The sequence below is a fragment of the Pseudophryne corroboree genome, chromosome 5, assembly GCF_028390025.1.
Source record: "Pseudophryne corroboree isolate aPseCor3 chromosome 5, aPseCor3.hap2, whole genome shotgun sequence".
In the NCBI taxonomy this organism is placed as follows: domain Eukaryota; kingdom Metazoa; phylum Chordata; class Amphibia; order Anura; family Myobatrachidae; genus Pseudophryne; species Pseudophryne corroboree.
In genome coordinates, this window is record NC_086448.1 from 685,760,125 (window position 1) to 685,783,029 (window position 22,905).

General features: G+C 44.2%; 1 protein-coding gene across 1 annotated transcript in view; it reads left to right on the forward strand.

Moving 5' to 3' along the window:
* NKAIN3 (sodium/potassium transporting ATPase interacting 3) overlaps positions 1 to 22,905 on the forward strand; it is a 1,038,088-nt gene that overhangs the window by 514,695 nt on the left and 500,488 nt on the right. The window contains exon 3 of the mRNA XM_063923781.1: positions 4,906 to 4,986. Coding sequence (XP_063779851.1) covers positions 4,906 to 4,986 — 81 coding nt within the window. The remainder of the gene's footprint in view (positions 1 to 4,905; positions 4,987 to 22,905) is intronic.

Consider the following 22,905-nt stretch of genomic DNA (forward strand, 5'->3'; position numbering starts at 1 on the left):
AATTACAGGACTTTACCCGGGCTTCACCCAGTCTGTGGAATGCACTCCCACGCACAATAAGACTCTCCTCTAGTCTCCAACCCTTTAAACGTTCCCTGAAAACTCATCTCTTCAGACAAGCCTACCAAATTTCAGACCCACACACATAACCTTCAATGCTTCCCTATCCAGTTACATCCCCTCTGTACAGTCCACATAACCTCACATTTTGTCTTCCAACATTGCTTGGTGATCATATCATACAACCCATTAAGAACCTAGCAATCTGGGGAACCATTTTGTAACAGGTAGCATCTATCCTTGTGTATCAATGCCTATTTCCCTATAGATTGTAAGCTTGCGAGCAGGGCCTTCCTACCTCTATGTCTGTCTGTCTTTGCCCAGTTTTGTTCTATAACTGTTGTCCTAATTGTAAAGCGCAACGGAATATGCTGCGCTATATAAGAAACTGCTAATAAATAAATAAATAAATAAATAAATAAAGGTGAACCAGAGTGCTGCATCTTTCGAGGAGTGCATAACACATGTATGAAGGCACCGGTGCAGGTGAAGTATTGTAGAGGGGAGTGCCAGACCAAAACGTGTTATATATACATATACTGTATATACTTACACTACACACATACTACATAAACATATAGGTATATACACATATATATTTAACAATGTGTGTGTGTCTAATATATATATATATATAAATATTGGTAAAGTACACACTCCAGACTTGGTAAGATCAACGATGGGGTGCTCCACAAAGGCCCATAGGCCAGTATATAGAAATTTGGGTATGCAGGCACTCACCAATAAATTCAACAGGTATTTATTAATAACTCACAGAGACATAAAGACGGTGTGTTGACGTTTCGGTCATCACGTGACCTTCTTCAGGACATCATACAGGGACATCAGGAAGACAACTGTCCAGTGCATCACCATTCACCATATGTCACCCAGGCTTCCCTTAAATAGCAGAGACAGGCCCAAGCCACACCCAACCAGTAATTGCCACAGGAAGTGCCGCAAAGGGCACTAATTTCTGCACACAAACAACTATCTTAACAAGGACATAAAGCCTATATGGGCAATAGTACTGTAATGTGACTCAAATCCTAATATTTCTACCTAGAACGTCACAAATAAATCAAAAACAAGCAAAACACGGCCGCGACCGGAAGTGCCATGCGTTCCACAGTCAGTGGAACGCATCATGACCGGAACCGGAAATGACGGCCGGGACCGGACGTGGCGTGGTACGCGTCAGAAAGAGCTTTTCGTTATGTTAAGAGACAAGTGGGAGGTGGTACACACGTAGTAAGCCACACTCCGCCCCCCTAGGCAAACACATCACCATGGTAACCAGCCACTATAAGTATATATATGGAAGTAATGAATGCTTAATTACTCTATCTCAAAAATATATAATAATCAGTCTAGCCAGGCGATTATTGTGGGAGTGTCAAGTGCTACAGCCTCACCTATAAAAGGGGGAAAGCCTGAGGACAAACACCACATAAAACAAATACTTACAAAAATACCAGGAACTGCTTGTGCGGAGCAGATGAAGTCCGACCCCCATCAAACAGCTCCCAATACAACAAATAAACTATCATAACAAAAAATTGATCCAAACGAATTAACTGAAAAAATAAATAAAAATAAAAAATAAAAAATATAGAATGTATATCGTACATTCCACAGATTGGAATTCTTTGGGTCCCTACCTGCCCCTAACGGAGAAAGATATTATATGGATTGTGTTCGTTTAAACCACGAGGGAACAAAGTATCCAATTGGTAAATCCAACGTGATTCACGCTGGCGCAGCAGTTTATCACAGTCACCACCGCGTAGAGGCATAGGAATAAAGTCAATCAGCGTACACTTCAGGCTTGAAACTGAGTGGCCCATTGTTAGAAAGTGCTTAGCCACTGGCTTATCCGTCTCTTTTGTGGCCAATGTTGTACGGATGGAGTAACGATGATTTGCCATCCTATCCCGAAAGCAACGGGACGTCATACCGACATAATATAGGCCACACGGGCAGATGATTATATATATTACATAGTCCATTTTACAATGGAGTCGGTGTCGGATGTTGATTCTTTTCCCACTATGTGGATGCGTGAAGTATGTCCCGGTCTGTAAGGATCTGCATGTGGTGCAGTCTGGACACCTAAAGCAACCCTTCCGTCTAGTGGGTAGCCAACATGCAAGGGCTCCACTCGGTTGCACAATAGGTCTCATCAGTAATTGGTTCAAGTTGAGCCCCCGTCGGTAAGCACACATAGGTGGTTGTGCACTTAGAGCCTTGAAAGCAGGATCCGTAGAGATGATCGGCCAATGCCGCCTAATGGTCTTCTCTGAATAAATGGATTTAGTATCATAGGCAGAAGTAAAGATCATTCTACCTGCGTTCTTGTTTGTTCGTGAGTTATCAACCTGTTGTGCATATTTGTTTCTAGCCCTGGTGAGGCATCTGTAGATAGTCTTTCGTGAATAGCCTCTTTCAATGAACCTCTCTGTCATATCTTGAATCTGTACCTCCGTATTGATGGGAGATGTATTGTAGCGTAATATCCGTATAAACTGCGAAATCGGCAAACTGTCCTTAAGTCTATTGGGGTGGTGGCTGCGAGCGTGTAATAATGTATTCCGATCTGTCTCTTTTCGATAGAGAGTAGATATCAACCGGTTATTTTCAAACGAAATAGTTACATCCAGAAAATTGAGTGAAGATTGACTAATCTGGTATGTAAACCGTATCGGGCTAGGTAGTGCATTCAGATACTCAACCATTGCCTTGAACTCAGTCTCAGTGTCACCCCAAACAAAAAATAAATCGTCAATATATCTCCCAAAATATAGTATTTTATCCCCATACTTAGGTAGTATGAATGTATTCTCATACTGTTGCATGTAAAGATTTGCGTAGGCGGGCGCCAGGTTAGACATGGCTGTCCCCGCTACTTGCATAAAGTAATCTCTACCATAAAGAAAATAATTGTTGGTCAGGACCAGCCTAGCAAAATCTACCAGAAACTCAGTGGGAGGACCAGTATGTGGACTTGAAATCAGTGCTAGCTTCATAGCTTCCAGACCCTCATTGTGCGGTATAACTGTATATAATGACTGTACGTCCATAGATGCTAGCCATACATTAGCGGGCAAGACACCCAAAGATTTAATCTTGTCCAGAAAATCTGGAGTATCACGTATGAAGCTATGCATCCGCTGGACGTATGGCTGTAAGAGCTTGTCCAAGAACACTGCTACTGGCTGAAGAGTCGAACCCCTGGCCCAAGATCCACAAGACACTGGTTGAACCACCTGGCCGCCCTATTATTTCGGTGTAAAACAAGGTGTAAAACAGTGTGAAAGAAAACCCTCTTACCTTATAAAGACAGTTTCACACTGTTTTACACCTTGACAAAGGGGGTTACAGGTCCCGAAACGTCAGTCCTATATGTGTGCTTTTTGACTATAAAGAAAGTTTTGCACTTTTTAAATCCCGGAGTGCCGCCGTCCATTTTTTTTTTGCACGTTTGTATATAACACTTTTACTGAGGGCACCCGGGTACATATGCTTGTAACTCTTTAGAGTTCTGGACACCAGATGCTTTATATATATATATATATATATATAATGTGTGTGTGTGTGTGTGTGTGTGTGTGTGTGTGTGTGTGTGTGTGTGTGTGTGTGTGTGTGTGTGTCGATACCCATATATTGAAAGTCAAAGGCTGCAGGGAGCTAGCAGGATTGACACCTCACCTATTGCACCTATTACTCAGGAGGGCAATCAGTCACCCTGTCGGTCTCAGGCGGCCTTCAGGGCGCTGCCTGCTAGTTATCACTCACTGTGCCTCCTGCTTCCTTCAGGGCGCTGTGGTGGCGGGGCAGGTCCTGACGTCACAGCAATACGGCGCAGCAGGGAGGCCAGGGATAGCAAACCCTTTCAGTGCGCCACCGCAGCATTTGATCCGCCAATGCTGTGGGAGGGGGGAGAAGGAAGGCTGCAGCTCCATCCGCCCCATTGTTAATCCGGCCCTGGGTGCATGGGGCCGCCGCTACACAGTGAGCAAGTTACCCAGCAATAACATGGCAGGAGGAAGGACACCGCTACACAGTGAGCAGGCTGACTGCCAATAACATGCTGACAATCGCTTGTGCAGCCCTGCTATGCTAAAAAAGTTTCCTGCAAAACAAGTCCAGGGTCAGACTTACTTACCCTGTGCGTCGGATCCAGCAACGAAGGTCCCGGGATTGACGTCAGACATCCACCCTCCAAACGCCTGGACACGCCTGCGTTTGGATCTCCACGCCCGGATCACTTTCTTCTCTCTTCTGGTCATTGCCTGGCAACAGCTGTCGCTGGTCAACGACGCGCATGCGCATTGTAGGGGCGCCGCACATGCGCAATTCTGACCCGCTCGCACCGCAGCAAAGAAGCACTGCGTGCAAACGGGTCAGAATGACCCCCTGAAGGGGGGGTTAAGAACGGATATGCAGATGTCCGCTGTCTGGCAAAGTTTTCACACGGCGTAAGCATGCATTCACACACTTGGGTTTTCACTGTCTATGGGCGGCGGCTATCTGATCGCAGACCTCTGCAAAAATGCAGAGGCGCGATCAGGTCTGATTTAGGCCCTATGTCGTATACTAAAATGTACAAGAGCTTCAGATACTGAGTTTGTTTAGAAGTTTGAAGAGAATAATATAAACCAGCACAGATTTACGTACAGTATATGATATTTATATATCAGACTCATGTATATAATTTTTCTTGTGTCTAATTTGTAAATAATCTTTTTTATTTAGTAGCAGATTATAAGAGCATTGTTGTAGCAGTATAATAATAGTGTATGTAAAGAAGTATCTAACTTTTATTATATTTTGCCTTTGCTCCAGTACACAGTGTGGACAGCTTTCTGGGTGGCTTGGAACGTATTCATCATCTGTTTTTATTTGGAAGTAGGAGGACTCTCTAAAGTAAGTTTGCAGAACTGCTATGTACTGTACAATGTCTTGTTGCATATAAGAGGCTTATTGTGCAGTGTAGTATGAATGTCTCCTTATGGCTCCGTTTCTGATGGGTCTATTTACTAATGGGCCCTACACACCTTCCGATTGCCGGGCGAGGTGCCCGACTGCCAATATGGCCGACGGACGCCCCCGGCGGCAGAGGGGGTGACGGGATGAGCGAAGTTTCTTCACTCCCCCCGTCACCCGGCTCCATAGCCCTGCATGCTAATATGGACGAGATTGTCCATATTGGCAAGAATGTATAAACAAGCCGGCACCAGTGATGAACGAGTGCGGGGCTGTGCATCGTTCATCGTTGGTGCATACACACTGAGCAATATGAACGATATCTTGTTTATTAATGAACAAGATCGTTCATATCTTTCAGTGTAATCGCTAAGTGTGTAGGGCACATAAGGCCTGGATGGAGGTAAAGTGGATGGAGATAAAGTACCAGCCAATCAGCTCCTAACTGCCATGTCACAGGCTGAGTTTGAAAAAGGTAGCGTCTAGTTTCTCTTTGTGGAGAGGACCTTTCCCATAACCCCCTGGGTCCATGTCACAATCTATTTGGAATAGTAAAGTGTGGCGAGTGAAGCGAGACACTGAGCCCAAAGCGTGGCGAGCGTCCAATGCTGCATAGAAGAAAAAAAATACCCCAAATGAACGGAGAACGAAGAAAACATTTAGGTGCTGTAAGGGCGGAAGTTCTCTCCTGCCCCCTCGTTTCGTCACTTCCAGGTCCTGAGCACGAAGGTAACATAGACACAACCGTTTGAAAAATTACAGTTGTGAGCTGATTGGCTGGTACTTTATCTCTGTCCACTTTATCTCCATTGAAGGCTTAGTACATAGACCCCTCAGTACTGTATTTAGATCCCATGGCTATAGAAGTTTGAATTTCTCACAACTGGTGTTATCACAAAAGAAAAAGCGTAAGCGATATAATTAACAGATGTGGCAAATATGGCTTTGACCCCTGAACTGTTGTAAATTTGTTATGTTTTTATACAAAACTGAAATATATATATGAAGTGAGCCTATGTGTTATTGATGAGTGCCGTTGGAGTCTACTTTTGTTAACTTAATTTGAATGAAAAGGGCACTTTGGTAGACACAGTGTGATAGCTGCCTCTTAGTTTGTCACATATGTGCTATAATGTGAATGCTGATATACCATTAATTCAAATGTACCCGATAGTGACCCATTTTGACATATAATAAAAATATTACAAAATTAATTAAAACAATATTTCCATATTAAAACATTTTACAATGCAAATCATAATATATATGAACCAATTAGCTGGAGTTCTGATACCACTTTTTCTGCTTGATGGAATGTGTGTACTGCCCTAGGCAGAATGCGAGCGTGTACCAAATGTGACTTTACAGTAATGTGGACACAAATTTTAAACATCCAACACATTCCGCCATTGTAGACTTCATCAGGGGTGGTACAACATAGGAAAGTATATATATATTCTTTTGTAACAGAGTATCTGAATATGTATCATGCACTATGATGAGTTTTTAAATAGAGTACAAATCCCCAGTGTTCCGAGTAGTGAACGAGTAGTGAATCTCTATATATATATTTTATTAGGATATTTTTGTAGCACCTGTAACCCCGTAAACCATTCCCCAGTTCTGGGCTAGGACTACAGCTGAAACACTTTAACTGACTAGGGCCTGGCCTTCTCCATGAGATTGCTGGATTCACTTACAGCATAATGGTGGTCATTCCGAGTTGTTAGCTCGTTGCCGTTTTTCGCAACGCAGCGATTAGGTGGAAAATGCGCATGCGCATGGTACGCAGCGCGCATGCGCTAAGTTATTTAACACAAAACTTAGTAGATTTGCGGGTGTTCGTGCGGCGCTTTTCAGTCGCACTGCTGATCGGTGAGTGATTGACAGGAAAGGGGCGTTTCTGGGAGGTAACTGAGCGTTTTCCGGGACTGTGCTAAAAAATGCAGGCGTGCCAGGGAAAAACGCAGGAGTGGCTGGAGAAACGGGGGAGTGGCTGGCCGAACGCAGGGCGAGTTTGTGACGTCAAACCAGGAACTAAACAGACTGAGCTGATCGCAATCTAGGAGTAGGTCTGGAGCTACTCAGAAACTGCAGGGAATTATTCAGTAGCAGTTCTGCTAATCTTTCGTTCGCTATTCTGCTAAGCTAAGATACACTCCCAGAGGGCGGCGGCCTAGCGTGTGCAATGCTGCTAAAAGCAGCTAGCGAGCGAACAACTCGGAATGAGGGCACATATCAGAGAGGTGAGGAGAAATATTCTCCTAGATGCGTAGTTGTATCATTTCTTTCTACTGTTTGTTTATAGGGACTGTCAGTGAATGCTAGTTACCACCCAGTTAAGTGCAGTCAGGGTAGCCAGGGGAGGCAGAGTCCTACCTGTCATACTCCAGAATGATTAGAATAACATAAAGAAGATATTTATAACTTATAAATATCATGTTTGTAGTATTTATTCCTCCTTGTGTTACTCTAATAATTTTACAGTCAAAAATCCCCACCAAATCATACAGTATATGTGTATGTAAATCTGGCTCTGATACTAGCCAGTGCCTCCCCAGCCACTGACCTCACTGCACGTCCCTGATACCACCCTATAGCATACCTCCCAACTGTCTCACAGAGCACTGGGCATGCCCCCTCAGTGATGAAGGGGGGGGGGGCGTGGCTCACGACCGCGGGTCATCCCATGAAGCCACACCCCTTTCTTAGGTCACACCCCTTTTTCGGGAGCGCACGGCGAAGCCACGCATGTGTCCCTCTTTATGAAGACTAAAAGTTGGGAGGTATGCTATAGGGACATTATTTATTTTAAACAGTGCTCTTCATCCCACTGATTTAGATGAGGTATATAGTCTGTAGTAGATACTGTGGTGTCCCATTCAGGGCAGTCGAGAGCTGACAAGGGCCTGGGTACTGGGGTGTGGCCTGGGTCCTGGGGTGTGGCTAAATCTGGGAGGTGTGGCCATGCCCCATGAAAAAATCATAGAGAACATACTGTATGCTGCAGAGGAGGACAGTTGTCTCCCACGTTATAGCTGCAAAGGATCACAATGTTTCTCTTATAACTGAACAATATTTCAGGGCAGTAAAAGTGGGCACCTGAATCATTGCTTTAATTGCCTGTATTTGATCATTTATGATGGGAAGGGAGTTAGGAAATCTCAAAGGTACTGTATCTTTTTGGCTTCAAAAGATCCTCATTCCTTAGATACCAGTAGCTACATTCTGATTGGTTACTATAGGCTGATTCAGCGGTGGATACAGTGTCTCAGTCACACACACATGGCCAATGTTTTAAGTCTGCGCATGTGCCCAAGTAGCACTGTGCATGCATCCCGATTGTCTGCACATAGTAATGCAGCAAAGAATCAGATGTGGGCATGTTGCTGAAAGTGGATGTGTTTAAAGACGCACAGCCGCTCACATGCTATAGTAGGCCACAGGCAGACAGAAAAACTGCACCTCTCATATGACAGATGCAAGTTTCGATGGTTTAATCAATGGTGCACTGATGTTGCATCTACGGGCCTGATTCAGAGTTGCATCATCGCATGCATGCAGGATCCATCACACCTAGTTTGTGTCTTCTAATGCATATTTCCTTGCCCTGGTTAAGTGGAAACACAGATGGCTCATGTTTTCACAGATGAACCGATGATGCATCCTTGGACACAGCAGCAGATCACAGAAGCTTTCAGGAAGCTTCCATTTACCCAAGACGCCTCCTGCCCAGGGCCGGATTAACAAAGGGGCTGATGGAGCTGCAGTTCCAGGCCCACTTTCATAATAGGCCCATAGCAACTGCATACTGCTGTGCTGCTGTAAATGTGGTACCCTCAGGTTAGCCCCTTATGGCAATGTGCTTACCAGAAATCCGCTTTGCGATGATACTCCTGTTCTCTTCGCGGAGAGGTCTGAAGGTATGAGTAACACACTTTTGAATATGAAAAAACAACGTTCATTAATAATGCAGGTGTATTTATTTCAAGAACCAGTGCATGCGATATAGCCGGTACACTAGTACAGTAGGTACTCGGTATAATACAACAATGACACTTTTAAGCACAAACAAGACACTAATCAATTATCACAACTATGCTTAATTACTGTATAAACATTAGCATCGGGTACCCAAACACACATAACCTGAATAGTGTTCAAATGTTGCTCTTATACCTGTGCACAGGATTTTTGGTTTGCAATCCTTTGATAACAACTTGATTTCCATGTAATATGTAGGGACTGGCAAGTATAGTGTAAATGTCACCAATTGCTGTATCTAGTAGGAGCCCCAACAGATCACTATTCAAATTGGAGATCCCAAACCGGAAGTCTGCTGAATTTCCTCTCTGTATGAGGGATATAGTCTTGTTAATCTCTATTTGTTCTCAGGTGATGCCCGCAGTGTAGAGGATCACTTCTAAATGCTCAATGTATAATCAATGTCAGTTTCACTGAGATAGCAGTGATTTACCTTGTAAGGCAGTGTTCAGTCATTCGTGACCAGAGTCTCTCTCTTATATAGGCTGCCAGCCTTGTAGTCTACGGAGGGGCAGAGGGGGCCTTTATATTACTTCACTCTTCTTTAGAGGCTAATTATGAGTCTTTACACCAGGACGCAGCGGTTTAGTATAGTGTATGAGACTGTCCCAGTCATTAGGCTACTCCAGAACTCAGTGGCTAACTTAGCCAGACTCACGTGTCCTATGACTGTAGTGATGATCTGTTTACTCAGGGGGCCACCCCGAACGAACTCCGTTGTCTCACCCTGCAGCGCTGCTCCTCCTCTGTGCATAAGAACTCTTGCTGTCTCCGTCTGAGCTGCAGTAAATCACAGCATGTGGAATGTTTACTTCAAACCACGCTGATCACTCCTTGAATCCCTCAGACATGCTCCGTATCACTCTGGCAGATGCAGGCTTTCTCAGCATACTGGCATCTGACGTCACATCCTCCTCTGCAGCCTATAAATCCTCTGCCCTTTTTCCCGCGCTCCTCTCAGGCACAGTCAGATTCTCCTGGGTCTCAACACCCTCCAGATTGCTTCCGTTGTGCACAGCCCCTGTTGCCTTGCACCTAGGCTGCAATTGCAGAAGCCCAGACTGTCACAGTTCATTAAGTTCACAAGTGACACAGCCAAGCCACAGCTTGTAACCCTTTCCTATGTTTCCATGAAAGGGGTATCCCTCAGGACTGGGAAGCCACATAAACAGGAAAAAAAATCCTGCTACAGCAGCTTGCCAGTGATGCTGCAGTGTGGTGAGCACAGCTGCAGTGCAAAGCCACCCCACCAGCACCTCTACTTACTGCCGGCTGCAGGGCAGGAGGATCCAGCGGCACTAGGACCCAGCACTGCAGGACTGCTCTGCTGCCGGCATCTCTGCAGTGTAGATGAGTGTGAGGGGACAGGGCAGGTCCTACCATAATACCATTACACCGCGTATGCATTTTAGTGATAAGCACAACAGTGTGAAGGGTGCCGGGCAGCCTGGACTATGACCCCAGTCTACCAGGAAGCCTATACTGCATTCCCGGCTCTGGCGGCTCCCACGGTGTTCTTTTCTCAGCCGCCGCTCCCTCTAGATGCCAGGCGGGCCGTCCGCGGCTGTGTAATGATTGGGGGCCGCGGAAGGCCGGGTGTCCCCTGTTGCTGTCCGGTGCAAGTAGGTCAGAAACCCCGGATCCCCCTACTATAGCATTACTGGAGCCGCCAAGTGACAGGTACTGTAACATGCAGAATATATTATATAACCCAAGGTTCTGCAATATGTAGCACCAGCAGCACAAGTGAAAGTGCCGCCTGCTATTCCCCCACCCCCCTAACAGACTGTTCCCTTCTCCTCTCCCTGTCACCAGACTAACCCTTTACCCTCCCCCAGAGCAGGCCAATCCCCCCTTTCCTCCCCAGACCAGGCTAATCCCCTCCGCAGACCAGGCTAATCCCCCACCTTCCCCTGTCACCAGGATACCCCCCCTCCTCACCAGCTAATCCACCCTCCTCCCCCTGTCAGCAGGATACCCCACTCCTCACCAGCCCTAACCCTCCCTCCCACTGTCACCAGGCTACCCCCCCACCTCCTCACCAGCCTAACCCTCCCTCCTACCCCTGTCACCAGTCTACCCTCTCTCCTCCCCCTGTCACCAGGCTACCCCCCCTCCTCACCAGCCTAACCCTCCCTCCTAACCCTATCACCAGGCTAGCCCACCCCCCTCACTAGGCTAATCCTTCCATCCTCCACCTGTCACCAGGCAAATCCCTCTCCTCCCCTGTCATCATGCTAATCCCTCCACCAGCCTAATCCCCCCTCTTTCCGCATCACCAGGCTAATCCCCCTCCTCCCCCTGTCACCAGGCTAACCCACCTTCCTCACCAGACTAATCCCCCCTCTCCCTGTCACCAGGCTAATCCTCCCTCTTCCTCACAAGGCTAATCCCCTTTCCACCCCTTGTCACCAGGCTAATCCCCCCTCCTCCCTCAGCACCAGCCTTATCCCCCCCCCCCGCCCACCAGAACACCTGACTGTTCTTCCTCCCATATTCCATTGTTCTTCCCATAGCTTCCTCCCATCTTCCTTCCATATAGCCCCTATTCTTCCTCCCATCTCCCGTGTGCCACCCATCTTCCCCTGTTCTTCCACCTGTCTCCCCTTCCTTCTTCCTCCCATCTTCCCCGGTTCTTCCACCTGTCTCCCGCCCAGTTGTGGAGCTAGAGAGTGGTGGACCCAGGCGCATCAATATGCATTGGGCACCCCCCTCCCATATTCAAAATAGGGACCACACAAAAAATGGGGTTTGGTCTCACTGAGAAGGGGCATCACCACACAATAGTACCATCAAATTACACCACACAGCAGCGCTCCTAATACACCTTACACCACACAGCAGCCCTCATTTTACACCTTACACCACACAGCAGTGCTCCTAATACACCTTACACCACACAGCAGTGCTCATTATACACCTTACACCACACAGCAGTGCTCATTATACACCTTACACCACACAGCAGTGCTCCTAATACACCTTACACCACACAGCAGTGCTCATTATACACCTTACACCACACAGCAGTGCTCATTATACACCTTACACCACACAGCAGTGCTCCTAATACACCTTACACCACACAGCAGCCCTCATTTTACACCTTACACCACACAGCAGTGCTCATTATACACCTTACACCACACAGCAGTGCTCATTATACACCTTACACCACACAGCAGTGCTCCTAATACACCTTACACCACACAGCAGTGCTCCTAATACACCTTACACCACACAGCAGTGCTCCTAATACACCTTACACTACACAGCAGTGCTCCTAATACACCTTACACCACACAGCAGCCCTCATTTTACACCTTACACCACACAGCAGTGCTCCTAATACACCTTACACCACACAGCAGTGCTCATTATACACCTTACACCACACAGCAGTGCTCATTATACACCTTACACCACACAGCAGTGCTCCTAATACACCTTACACCACACAGCAGTGCTGATTATACACCTTACATCACACAGCAGTGCTCATTATACACCTTACACCACACAGCAGTGCTCATTATACACCTTACACCACACAGCAGTGCTCCTAATACACCTTACACCACACAGCAGCCCTCATTTTACACCTTACACCACACAGCAGTGCTCATTATACACCTTACACCACACAGCAGTGCTCATTATACACCTTACACCACACAGCAGTGCTCCTAATACACCTTACACCACACAGCAGTGCTCCTAATACACCTTACACCACACAGCAGTGCTCCTAATACACCTTACACTACACAGCAGTGCTCCTAATACACCTTACACCACACAGCAGCCCTCATTTTACACCTTACACCACACAGCAGTGCTCCTAATGCACCTTACACCACACAGCAGTGCTCATTATACACCTTACACCACACAGCAGTGCTCATTATACACCTTACACCACACAGCAGTGCTCCTAATACACCTTACACCACACAGCAGCCCTCATTTTACACCTTACACCACACAGCAGTGCTCCTAATACACCTTACACCACACAGCAGTGCTCCTAATACACCTTACACCACACAGCAGTGCTCCTAATACACCTTACACCACACAGCAGTGCTCCTAATACACCTTACACTACACAGCAGTGCTCCTAATACACCTTACACCACACAGCAGTGCTCCTAATACACCTTACACCACACAGCAGCCCTCATTTTACACCTTACACCACACAGCAGCGCTCCTAATACACCTTACACCACACAGCAGTGCTCCTAATACACCTTACACCACACAGCAGTGCTCCTAATACACCTTACACTACACAGCAGTGCTCCTAATACACCTTACACCACACAGCAGTGCTCCTAATACACCTTACACCACACAGCAGTGCTCCTAATACACCTTACACCACACAGCAGTGCTCCTAATACACCTTACACCACACAGCAGTGCTCCTAATACACCTTACACCACACAGTAGTGCTCATTATACACCTTACACCACACAGCAGCGCTCATTATTCACCTTACACCACACAGCAGTGCTCCTAATACACCTTACACCACACAGCAGCCCTCATTTTACACCTTACACCACACAGTAGTGCTCATTATACACCTTACACCACACAGCAGCCCTCATTTTACACCTTACACCACACAGCAGTGCTCCTAATACACCTTACACCACACAGCAGTGCTGATTATACACCTTACACCACACAGCAGTGCTCCTAATACACCTTACACCACACAGCAGTGCTGATTATACACCTTACACCACACAGCAGTGCTCATTATACACCTTACACCACACAGCAGTGCTCCTAATACACCTTACACCACACAGTAGTGCTCATTATACACCTTACACCACACAGCAGCCCTCATTTTACACCTTACACCACACAGCAGTGCTCCTAATACACCTTACACCACACAGCAGTGCTGATTATACACCTTACACCACACAGCAGTGCTCCTAATACACCTTACACCACACAGCAGTGCTGATTATACACCTTACACCACACAGCAGTGCTCATTATACACCTTACACCACACAGCAGTGCTCCTAATACACCTTACACCACACAGCAGTGCTGATTATACACCTTACATCACACAGCAGTGCTCCTAATACACCTTACACCACACAGTAGTGCTCATTATACACCTTACACCACACAGCAGTGCTCCTAATACACCTTACACCACACAGTAGTGCTCATTATACACCTTACACCACACAGCAGTGCTCCTAATACACCTTACACCACACAGTAGTGCTCATTATACACCTTACGCCACACAGCAGTGCTCATTATACACCTTACACCACACAGCAGTGCTCATTATACACCTTACGCCACACAGCAGCGCTCCTAATACACCTTACGTCACACAGCAGCGCTCCTTATACATGTTACTCCACACGGCTGCTCTCCTTAATCACCTTATGTCACACAGCAGGGCTCCTCATACACCTTACACCACACAGCAGTGCTCATTTTATATGTTACGCGACACAGCAGTGTACCTTACACACCTTACACCACTCAGCAGTGCACCTTAAACAACTTACGTCGCACAGCAGCACTCCTTATACACCTTACGCCACACGACTGCTCTCATTTTACACGTTACGCCACACAGCAGTGTACCTTACACACCTTATGCCACACAGCAGTGCACCTTAAACACCTTGCGCAACACAGCAGCGCTCCTTACACACCTTACGCCACACAGCAGTGCACCTTATACATGTAATCCCACACAGCAGCACTACTTATACACATAACGTCACACAGCAGCGCTCCTTACACATTTCCCACCACACAGCACTGCTTCTTATATACGTAATGCCACACAGCAGCGCTCCTTATACACTTAATGCCACACAGCAGCTCTCCTTATACACATAATGCCACACAGTAGTGCTCCTTATACATGTAACGCCACACACAGTAGTGCTCATTATACACGCCACACAGTAGTGCTCCTTATACATGTAACAGCCCACACACAGTAGTGCTCCTTATACACAACGCCACACAGTAGAGCGCCTTATACTCGTTATGACTCACTGTAGTACTTCTTATACACGTTATGACACACAGTATGTGAGTGCACTATTTTTGTAAACAGATACTGTAGTTAAATATATACACACATATATACACACACACAAAGTAAAACACACACCCACATAGTAAAACAAACACACACACACACACACACACACACACACACACACACACACACACACACACACACAGCAAAACACCCATAGCAAAACTCACACAGCAAAACACAAATATACACACTCTGGTATTTACAGTTTTTTTATGTTGTTGTTTTTTCCACAACATACAGTACTGTGTGCACCTCTCCTGGCTAGCTCTCTGGCTCTAGCAACGCTCTTCGGTTCATCTGCTGACGTCTCCCGGACACAGCATGCTCCCGAGACTCTCCCTTCTCCCAGCATGCAGTGGTGGGCCCTCAGCCAGCAGAGACAGAGCTGCATACCTCCCAACTGTCCCGATTTTCGCGGGACAGTCCCATGCGCACAGCATCTGTTCACAGCTGACAGAGGGGCTGGGGGCATGCCAGCAGCTCATAGAGTGCTTGGCATTCACTCAGAGTGACAGAAAATGGGAGGCATGACTCACGATTGTGGCATTGCCGCAAAGCCACGTTCCTTTTACATAGACCACATCCCCTTTTCAGGAGCGCGCACATTCAACTCGTGAGAGGTACCTTTTTAGGGATTCAAAATGTTGGGAGGTATGAAGCTGGTCAGAGGAGAGTGTGACAGCCAGCAGTGCGCACTGTGCAGAGTTCATAGAAGGGTGATAATTGATCTCATTACCCTTCTCCTTTGCTGGTGCCGGGGACGGTATTCGGGTTTCCTTCATTGTTGGTGCCTGCAGTGTAGCGGCGGGCAGCATATAATGAGTCAGTCTGACTCATTATACTGCTACCGACTGTGTGCCCCTTCACAGCAGCAGGCCTCGGTGCAATTCACCGGCACCAGTGGTGCAAGTCATTGCTCATACACTCTGCTATGGCATAATCATAAGCTACATACAGAGCCGGCCATAGGCATAGGCAAACTAGGCAATTGCATTTGATATGCCTAGGGCATCAGCAGCTTCTGCTGATTAAAATGATATGCGGCATGCCTATATTCTGTATGTAGCATTTCATATTCAGATACAGCCACAGTCTCACACAGTATATAGGCATGCTGCGTATTAAGGATAGCCTCATACAAATGTAAGAAGTAAAAATAAAAACAACCAATGTGTAGTATAGCTTCTTTCACATGTGGAATACGTTAATATGGAACAGTTTCCAAGTTTCAAACACTCCCAGGAAGGTTAAAATGTATATGTGGTTATCTCCTTCCTAGGGCACTTGGTCTTTCTATACAATAATGTGCGTACCCCTGACTCACACAATGGGCAACTGGATAACTCCTATCAAGGTATCTTTCACTCTTCAGATGTATCTCAATTTTATAAGCAAGTCTCCAATATCAATGTATGTGCGTACCCCCACTCACGCTGTTAGGGAGCAGACCACCCACATCAAGGTATCTTTGTTCTTCTAAATATAGGTGAAGTTTAGAGGTATTATAAAAGATGAACCTGGGTATCGTACCCCAACTCACACGGCAATCGAAGTGTAAACTCCCATAAAGGTTTCTTTCAGCCGTAAATAGTGGGACAACTCCTTTAAGGGTATTTCTCACTCGCCAGCCGTATCCGCCGGGCGTACCCCAATTCACAAGTAGGTCCATAGCATTAATCTCATCAAGGTATCTTTGCTGGATCCCTTTGTCACAAATATATTTCTAGCCACAAAGAGCTCTTGATCTCCAAAAAATATAGATTTTATTCGTTCCTCAAAAGGCACATGTACATAAATCCAAAAACATATATATGTGCAAAAAAAGAAACAATACAAAGTCATTAAAAAAAATTTCCAAGGAAACTGATGAATTCCAGCATAAAACGAACTTAAAAACAAATAATCCAAAAATGATCACTGTTAAAAAATGGCTACTCACACAGCAGTCTGTCGACGCGTTTCGGTCCTTGGACCTTTGTCAAGACATGACCTGCTGTGTGGGAAGCCAGATATTTATGGTACCAGTAGCCAATGGTGTTCTAACAGGAAATTGAGGTGTAGGAAGTGATGTCATTCCATTCCCCAAATACGTAAACAATTGAAAAACCAATAAATGCAGCATGATTCATTATAATCTATTGTCTAAGTCCAGTATTAATGTTCCAATATTTCTAGTCCCTCTTAAAATAGTGCTAAATGATTAGTTTAAAACGCATTTTATTAATATACTCGTTTTCATTACCACAATGAATTACGGGCAATGTAGTTCAAATGGAATTGTACATTTTTCATCTACTATTCTAAATATTTTGTCATAGCATCAAATTCACTAAATGGATGCTGTGGGAATGACACTGTGTGTTTTGTTATTAACTCTATGTCATATTGTTGTCTACTCCATTGAAAAACATGAAAAAAAAAAAAAAAAAAACCACCGGGTATGCTCTTCCGCATTCGTCCGGCGCAGGGTATGTTGGGAAATATAGTTCCTTCCTGGTAGTTCGCGCATGCGTCCTTATGTCCAGTGTGTCATGTTACGAGCCCGTACTTCTCAATCTTTTGACAATTTTAACACAGCAGAAAGATAAGCAAGATGAATTCTAAAGGAATCCTATTCGGGTCCCTATCTGTATGTAACATTCTCGCCCCTTTTGTTTCAGATCGTCAGCCGGAACCGGAAATGCTTTCCCGCATTAGTCCGGTGCACGGTATTGGGGGAAATGTAGTTCTCCCTTGGTAGTTCGCGCATACGGATGGTGTTATGGGAAATGTAGTTTTTTTCCATAGTTTGCGCATGTGCAGTCATGAGGAAGCATTCTCCTTGAAAACCCCTTCATCCTCGGAGTTTTCGCCGCCGTGGCTTGTGGGGAATGTAGTTGTCAAACCCAGAACACCTTCATTATTCATTCTATGGGACCAATTTCCGATGATGTCTTACAAATTCATCGGGGATTCATTCATATATACTTCAAAGTATTCATGTGACCCATCATGCACCGTTATTGAGATCATGGATAAAACAAAAGACAAAAAAAAGAAATTATTTTTAAATCAAAAAGAGACACAGGAAAAGATTGTTTTTACATGTCATATCAAAAGATCATAAAGACAGTTTATAAAAACCACTTTAATTCGAAATCTGAGTTGAGACCCTTTGGGGACAGGGTTTTACATTGATATATTAATCTCATTTCAGCCTTCGCTAATGCTGAGGCTATATTCTTATCCCTCAGACTTGGTTTAATATGTTTGAGGCCATAAAAACCCGTTATGTCAGATGAGGAACAGTTATGGTGTTCCTTAAAGTGTGCAGACAGTGAGTGTGTAATTAACCCTTTCTTTACATTTCGAATATGTTCCCCCCAACGGATTTTTAAAGGGCGTGAAGTGCGGCCGATATAAAACAGACCGCAACTGCAGCCGATGGCATACACCACGTTCTTAGTGTCACATGTAATAAAATCTGAAATTTTTATAATCTGGTTATTAATGCAAATCTCATTCATTTTATTGTCCCCTTTTGTGTTCCTACAGCTCATACAATTCAAGCATCTATAAAATCCTTTTGATAAAACTTTTGGATGTTTATGGATTACTGATAGAGAACTTGATACCAACTTAGATTTGATGTTTGGTGCTTTCCGGTATATATGTACCGGTTTGTCTGGCATCAATGGGCCAATTACTGGATCTTTTTTTAACAGTTTCCAGTGTCTCCTAAAGATTTTTTCTATTTGTATATGGTGTGTACCATATTCCGTGATAAAGGTCCATTCAAATCTCTTCTCTTGTGTAGACTGTCTAGTTTTTTTCTTCTTCAAAAGTTCCTGATGCGGAATAAAGTCTGTATTGATTCTCGCTCTTTCTACATTCTGTTTGGTGTATCCACTTGCTATAAATTTTTCCTCTAAACCCCCAGCTTGAATCTGAAATGTAGCATCATCCGTACAGTTCCTCTTTATGCGTTTGAATTGACCTCCCGGAATTGATTGTAATCAATTCTGGTGGTGACAGCTGTCTGCTGGAATATAGCATTGGGAATCAGTGGGTTTAGTATAGGTTCTGGTTTTCATTTTGCCAGCTTCTATATAAACTGTGATGTCCAGAAATTTTATTAGTTCCTTACTGATCTCAAAACTTATTTTATGTTTCTGTTGTTGTTATTCAGACCTGTACAGAAATCCTCTAAAGTATCGCTGTTCCCCTTCCAAATGAAAAATATATCATCTATGTACCGTACATAGGTCACCAGGTTCGCGCCATAGGGATTGTTGGACCAGATATTGTCCAATTCCCATGTCCCCATAAACAGGTTGGCATAACTTGGCACGAACCTGGTGCCCATTGCTGTTCCACTTTTTTGCACATAGAACTGATCTTTAAATAGAAAGAAGTTATTATTTAATATAAACTTGATCCCTTCCAAAATTAACTTTTGCAAATTTTTCTCCAGGTCCAAAAGATCCAAGAAGCGTTTTACCGCTTCTGCCCCTTGTACATGGTCAATTATGGTGTAAAGTGAGCACACATCGGCGGTTACCAAAGTGTAGCTATCCTCCCACTCCAATTTATCCAAAAGAGTTAAAAAATCTCTTGTGTCTTTTAGATGGGACTTATTACCTACCACTAATGGTTGCAAATAGCTGTCTATGAATCTAGACAGATTGGCTGTGATGTAGTTAACTCCCGAGATTATGGGCCTCCCCGGGGGGTTGTTGGTATCTTTATGAACTTTTGGGAGCACATAAATAACAGGTGTTGTTGGGGTTTCGTTCACAATAAATTTTGCTTCTTTTGTGTTGATAGTCCCACTTTTCTCATAGGAATCAACCAAGGTTTTAAGTTTTGAGATCGTTATATCTGTTGGGTCGTTTCTAAGACTTCTGTATGTAGTCATATCTTTCAATTGCCTCATTATTTCTCCTTCATATTTAGTGACATCCATTAGTACTACTCCCCCACCCTTATCTGCCGGCTTTACGACCAGGGATGTGTCCTTTTTGAGATCTTGTAAAGCCTTCCGTTCCTTAAATGTAAGGTTGGACCTTTTATTATCCTCCTTCTTACTTTGTTCCAGTTCCTCCACAACTAATGCTCCAAAGGTCTCGATGAACGGACCTTGTGCATGTTTGGGGAAAAAAATTGATTTAGGCCTGAATGGGGTTGTTGAAGACTCTGATTCCCCATTCAGGTTTTCTTGGTTTGCAAAGAATTTCTTTAGGGTCAATTTTCGTAAAAATATTTGGACATCCAAATACATATCAAATGTGTCGGGAATATGACTAGGGGCAACTTTCAGTCCTTTTTCAAGTACTGACCTTTCACATTCCGTAAGAATGTGAGAACTTAAATTGAAAATGTTAACCTTTGGAATAATTGTACATGGTTCTTTTATCTTTTTCTTCCTCTTTCTCTTCCTTTTCCTTACTTTCTGAATATACGGCTTTTTCTTTCCTCCTCTTTTACCTCTATATTTTCTTCAAGTTATCTGTACCGGCCTGGTGGTCTGTCCTTCCATAAAAAACGTGTAGAGCGTCTTGGGTAGTTAAGAGGGGAAAACTGATCGGTATAGGATAAAGGCTCTCTATTGAAGTGGGCTCTCCTACCATTGGGTTCCTTAAATTGTACCCCTCTCCATTCTGGTGTTCGATCCCTGTAGGTTCTACTGAAATTGGTTTCCACCGCAGATTCAGGTTGTTGGGGTCTTGATATAGATCTTGGTGTCCCCATTTCTGGTGCGTAATTCACTGGGCTTTTCTCCCTGAATGTTTTTCTTACTCCACTAAGTGCTGATGGTCTAGATCCCCTAGCTGTTCTGCGGGGTTTTCTTATCGGTATCGGATCCTGTGAGTCCTCTTCCAATATTACCTCTTGATCTTTTGATTCTTGTTGCTCTCTACTGTCGTTCTTATCTCTTTGATATTTCTTCACTTTTTTTTCCTATAAGTAATTTTTGTGTTTTCTTTAAACTTAATACTATTTTGTCCTCCAGGGATTATAATCACTGGAGTTGGCATAAGGTTCGACTAGGGATTTGTAAATAGCTATTTCCCCATCGAGCTTCTCTAATTCTTTCCTTCTTTCCCTAATGATTAATTTCATCAAGGAGAGGGAACATGTTTTCACAATGTCATCCCATTCCTTTTTGAAATCCTCATTCGTTGAAGTGAATGAAGAGGTTTTATTGATTTTAAGACCTCTGGGGATTAAATTCTCCGCTACATATTTTTCCAAAGTCATAACCTCCCACCAGATCTTACATTCTTTGGTTAAGACTGATGATAGTTTATTCATCATCCCTTCTACATTGTCATCATGGAGGTCATTATATGTTGACTGTATCCCAAATGCTTGCTCCAATATAGCATTTCTCTGATCTCTACAAGAGAACATGACTTTAAGGAGCAGACTATGTGTGAAGTGCTGCCTGGAAATATGTGGGTTGACAAAACTGGGGTAGAAATTAAACTTAATACAAAAAAGGAATTGTTTTGAAAACCACACAAATTGGCGCAAAAAAATATGCTGCCTATGGAAACAATAGACCCAATTGGATATCACCCCTCATCCAAGATTATGAACAGAAACTAGAATAGAATAGGGTCAATCGATCCCTTTGGCGCATGGGAAATAGCAATGAGAATTGTAACAATCAAGTAACTTTCCTATATCGAATACCTTGATGTGTGTAACCCACTCTTTAACAGCGTGAGTGGGGGTACGCAAAGAAAACTGATTCCCAATGCTATATTCCAGCAGACAGCTGTCACCACCAGAATTGGTTACAATCAATCCTGGGAGGTCAATTCAAACGCATAAAGAGGAACTGTACGGATGATGCTACATTTCAGATTCAAGCTGGGGGTTTAGAGGAAAAATTTATAGCAAGTGGATACACCAAACAGAATGTAGAAAGAGCGAGAATCAATACAGACCTTATTCCGCGTCAGGAACTTTTGAAGAAGAAAAAAACTAGACAGTCTACACAAGAGAAGAGATTTGAATGGGCCTTTATCACGGAATATGGTACACACCATATACAAATAGAAAAAATCTTTAGGAGACACTGGAAACTGTTAAAAAAAGATCCAGTAATTGGCCCATTGATGCCAGACAAACCGGTACATATATACCGGAAAGCACCAAACATCAAATCTAAGTTGGTAACAAGTTCTCTATCAGTAATCCATAAACATCCAAAAGTTTTATCAAAAGGATTTTATAGATGCTTGAATTGTATGAGCTGTAGGAACACAAAAGAGGACAATAAAATGAATGAGATTTGCATTAATAACCAGATTATAAAAATTTCAGATTTTATTACATGTGACACTAAGAACGTGGTGTATGCCATCGGCTGCAGTTGCGGTCTGTTTTATATCGGCCGCACTTCACGCCCTTTAAAAATCCGTTGGGGGGAACATATTCGAAATGTAAAGAAAGGGTTAATTACACACTCACTGTCTGCCCACTTTAAGGAACACCATAACTGTTCCCCATCTGACATAACGGGTTTTTATGGCCTCAAACATATTAAACCAAGTCTGAGGGATAAGAATATAGCCTCAGCATTAGCGAAGGCTGAAATGAGATTAATATATCAATGTAAAACCCTGTCCCCAAAGGGTCTCAACTCAGATTTCGAATTAAAGTGGTTTTTATAAACTGTCTTTATGATCTTTTGATATGACATGTAAAAACAAT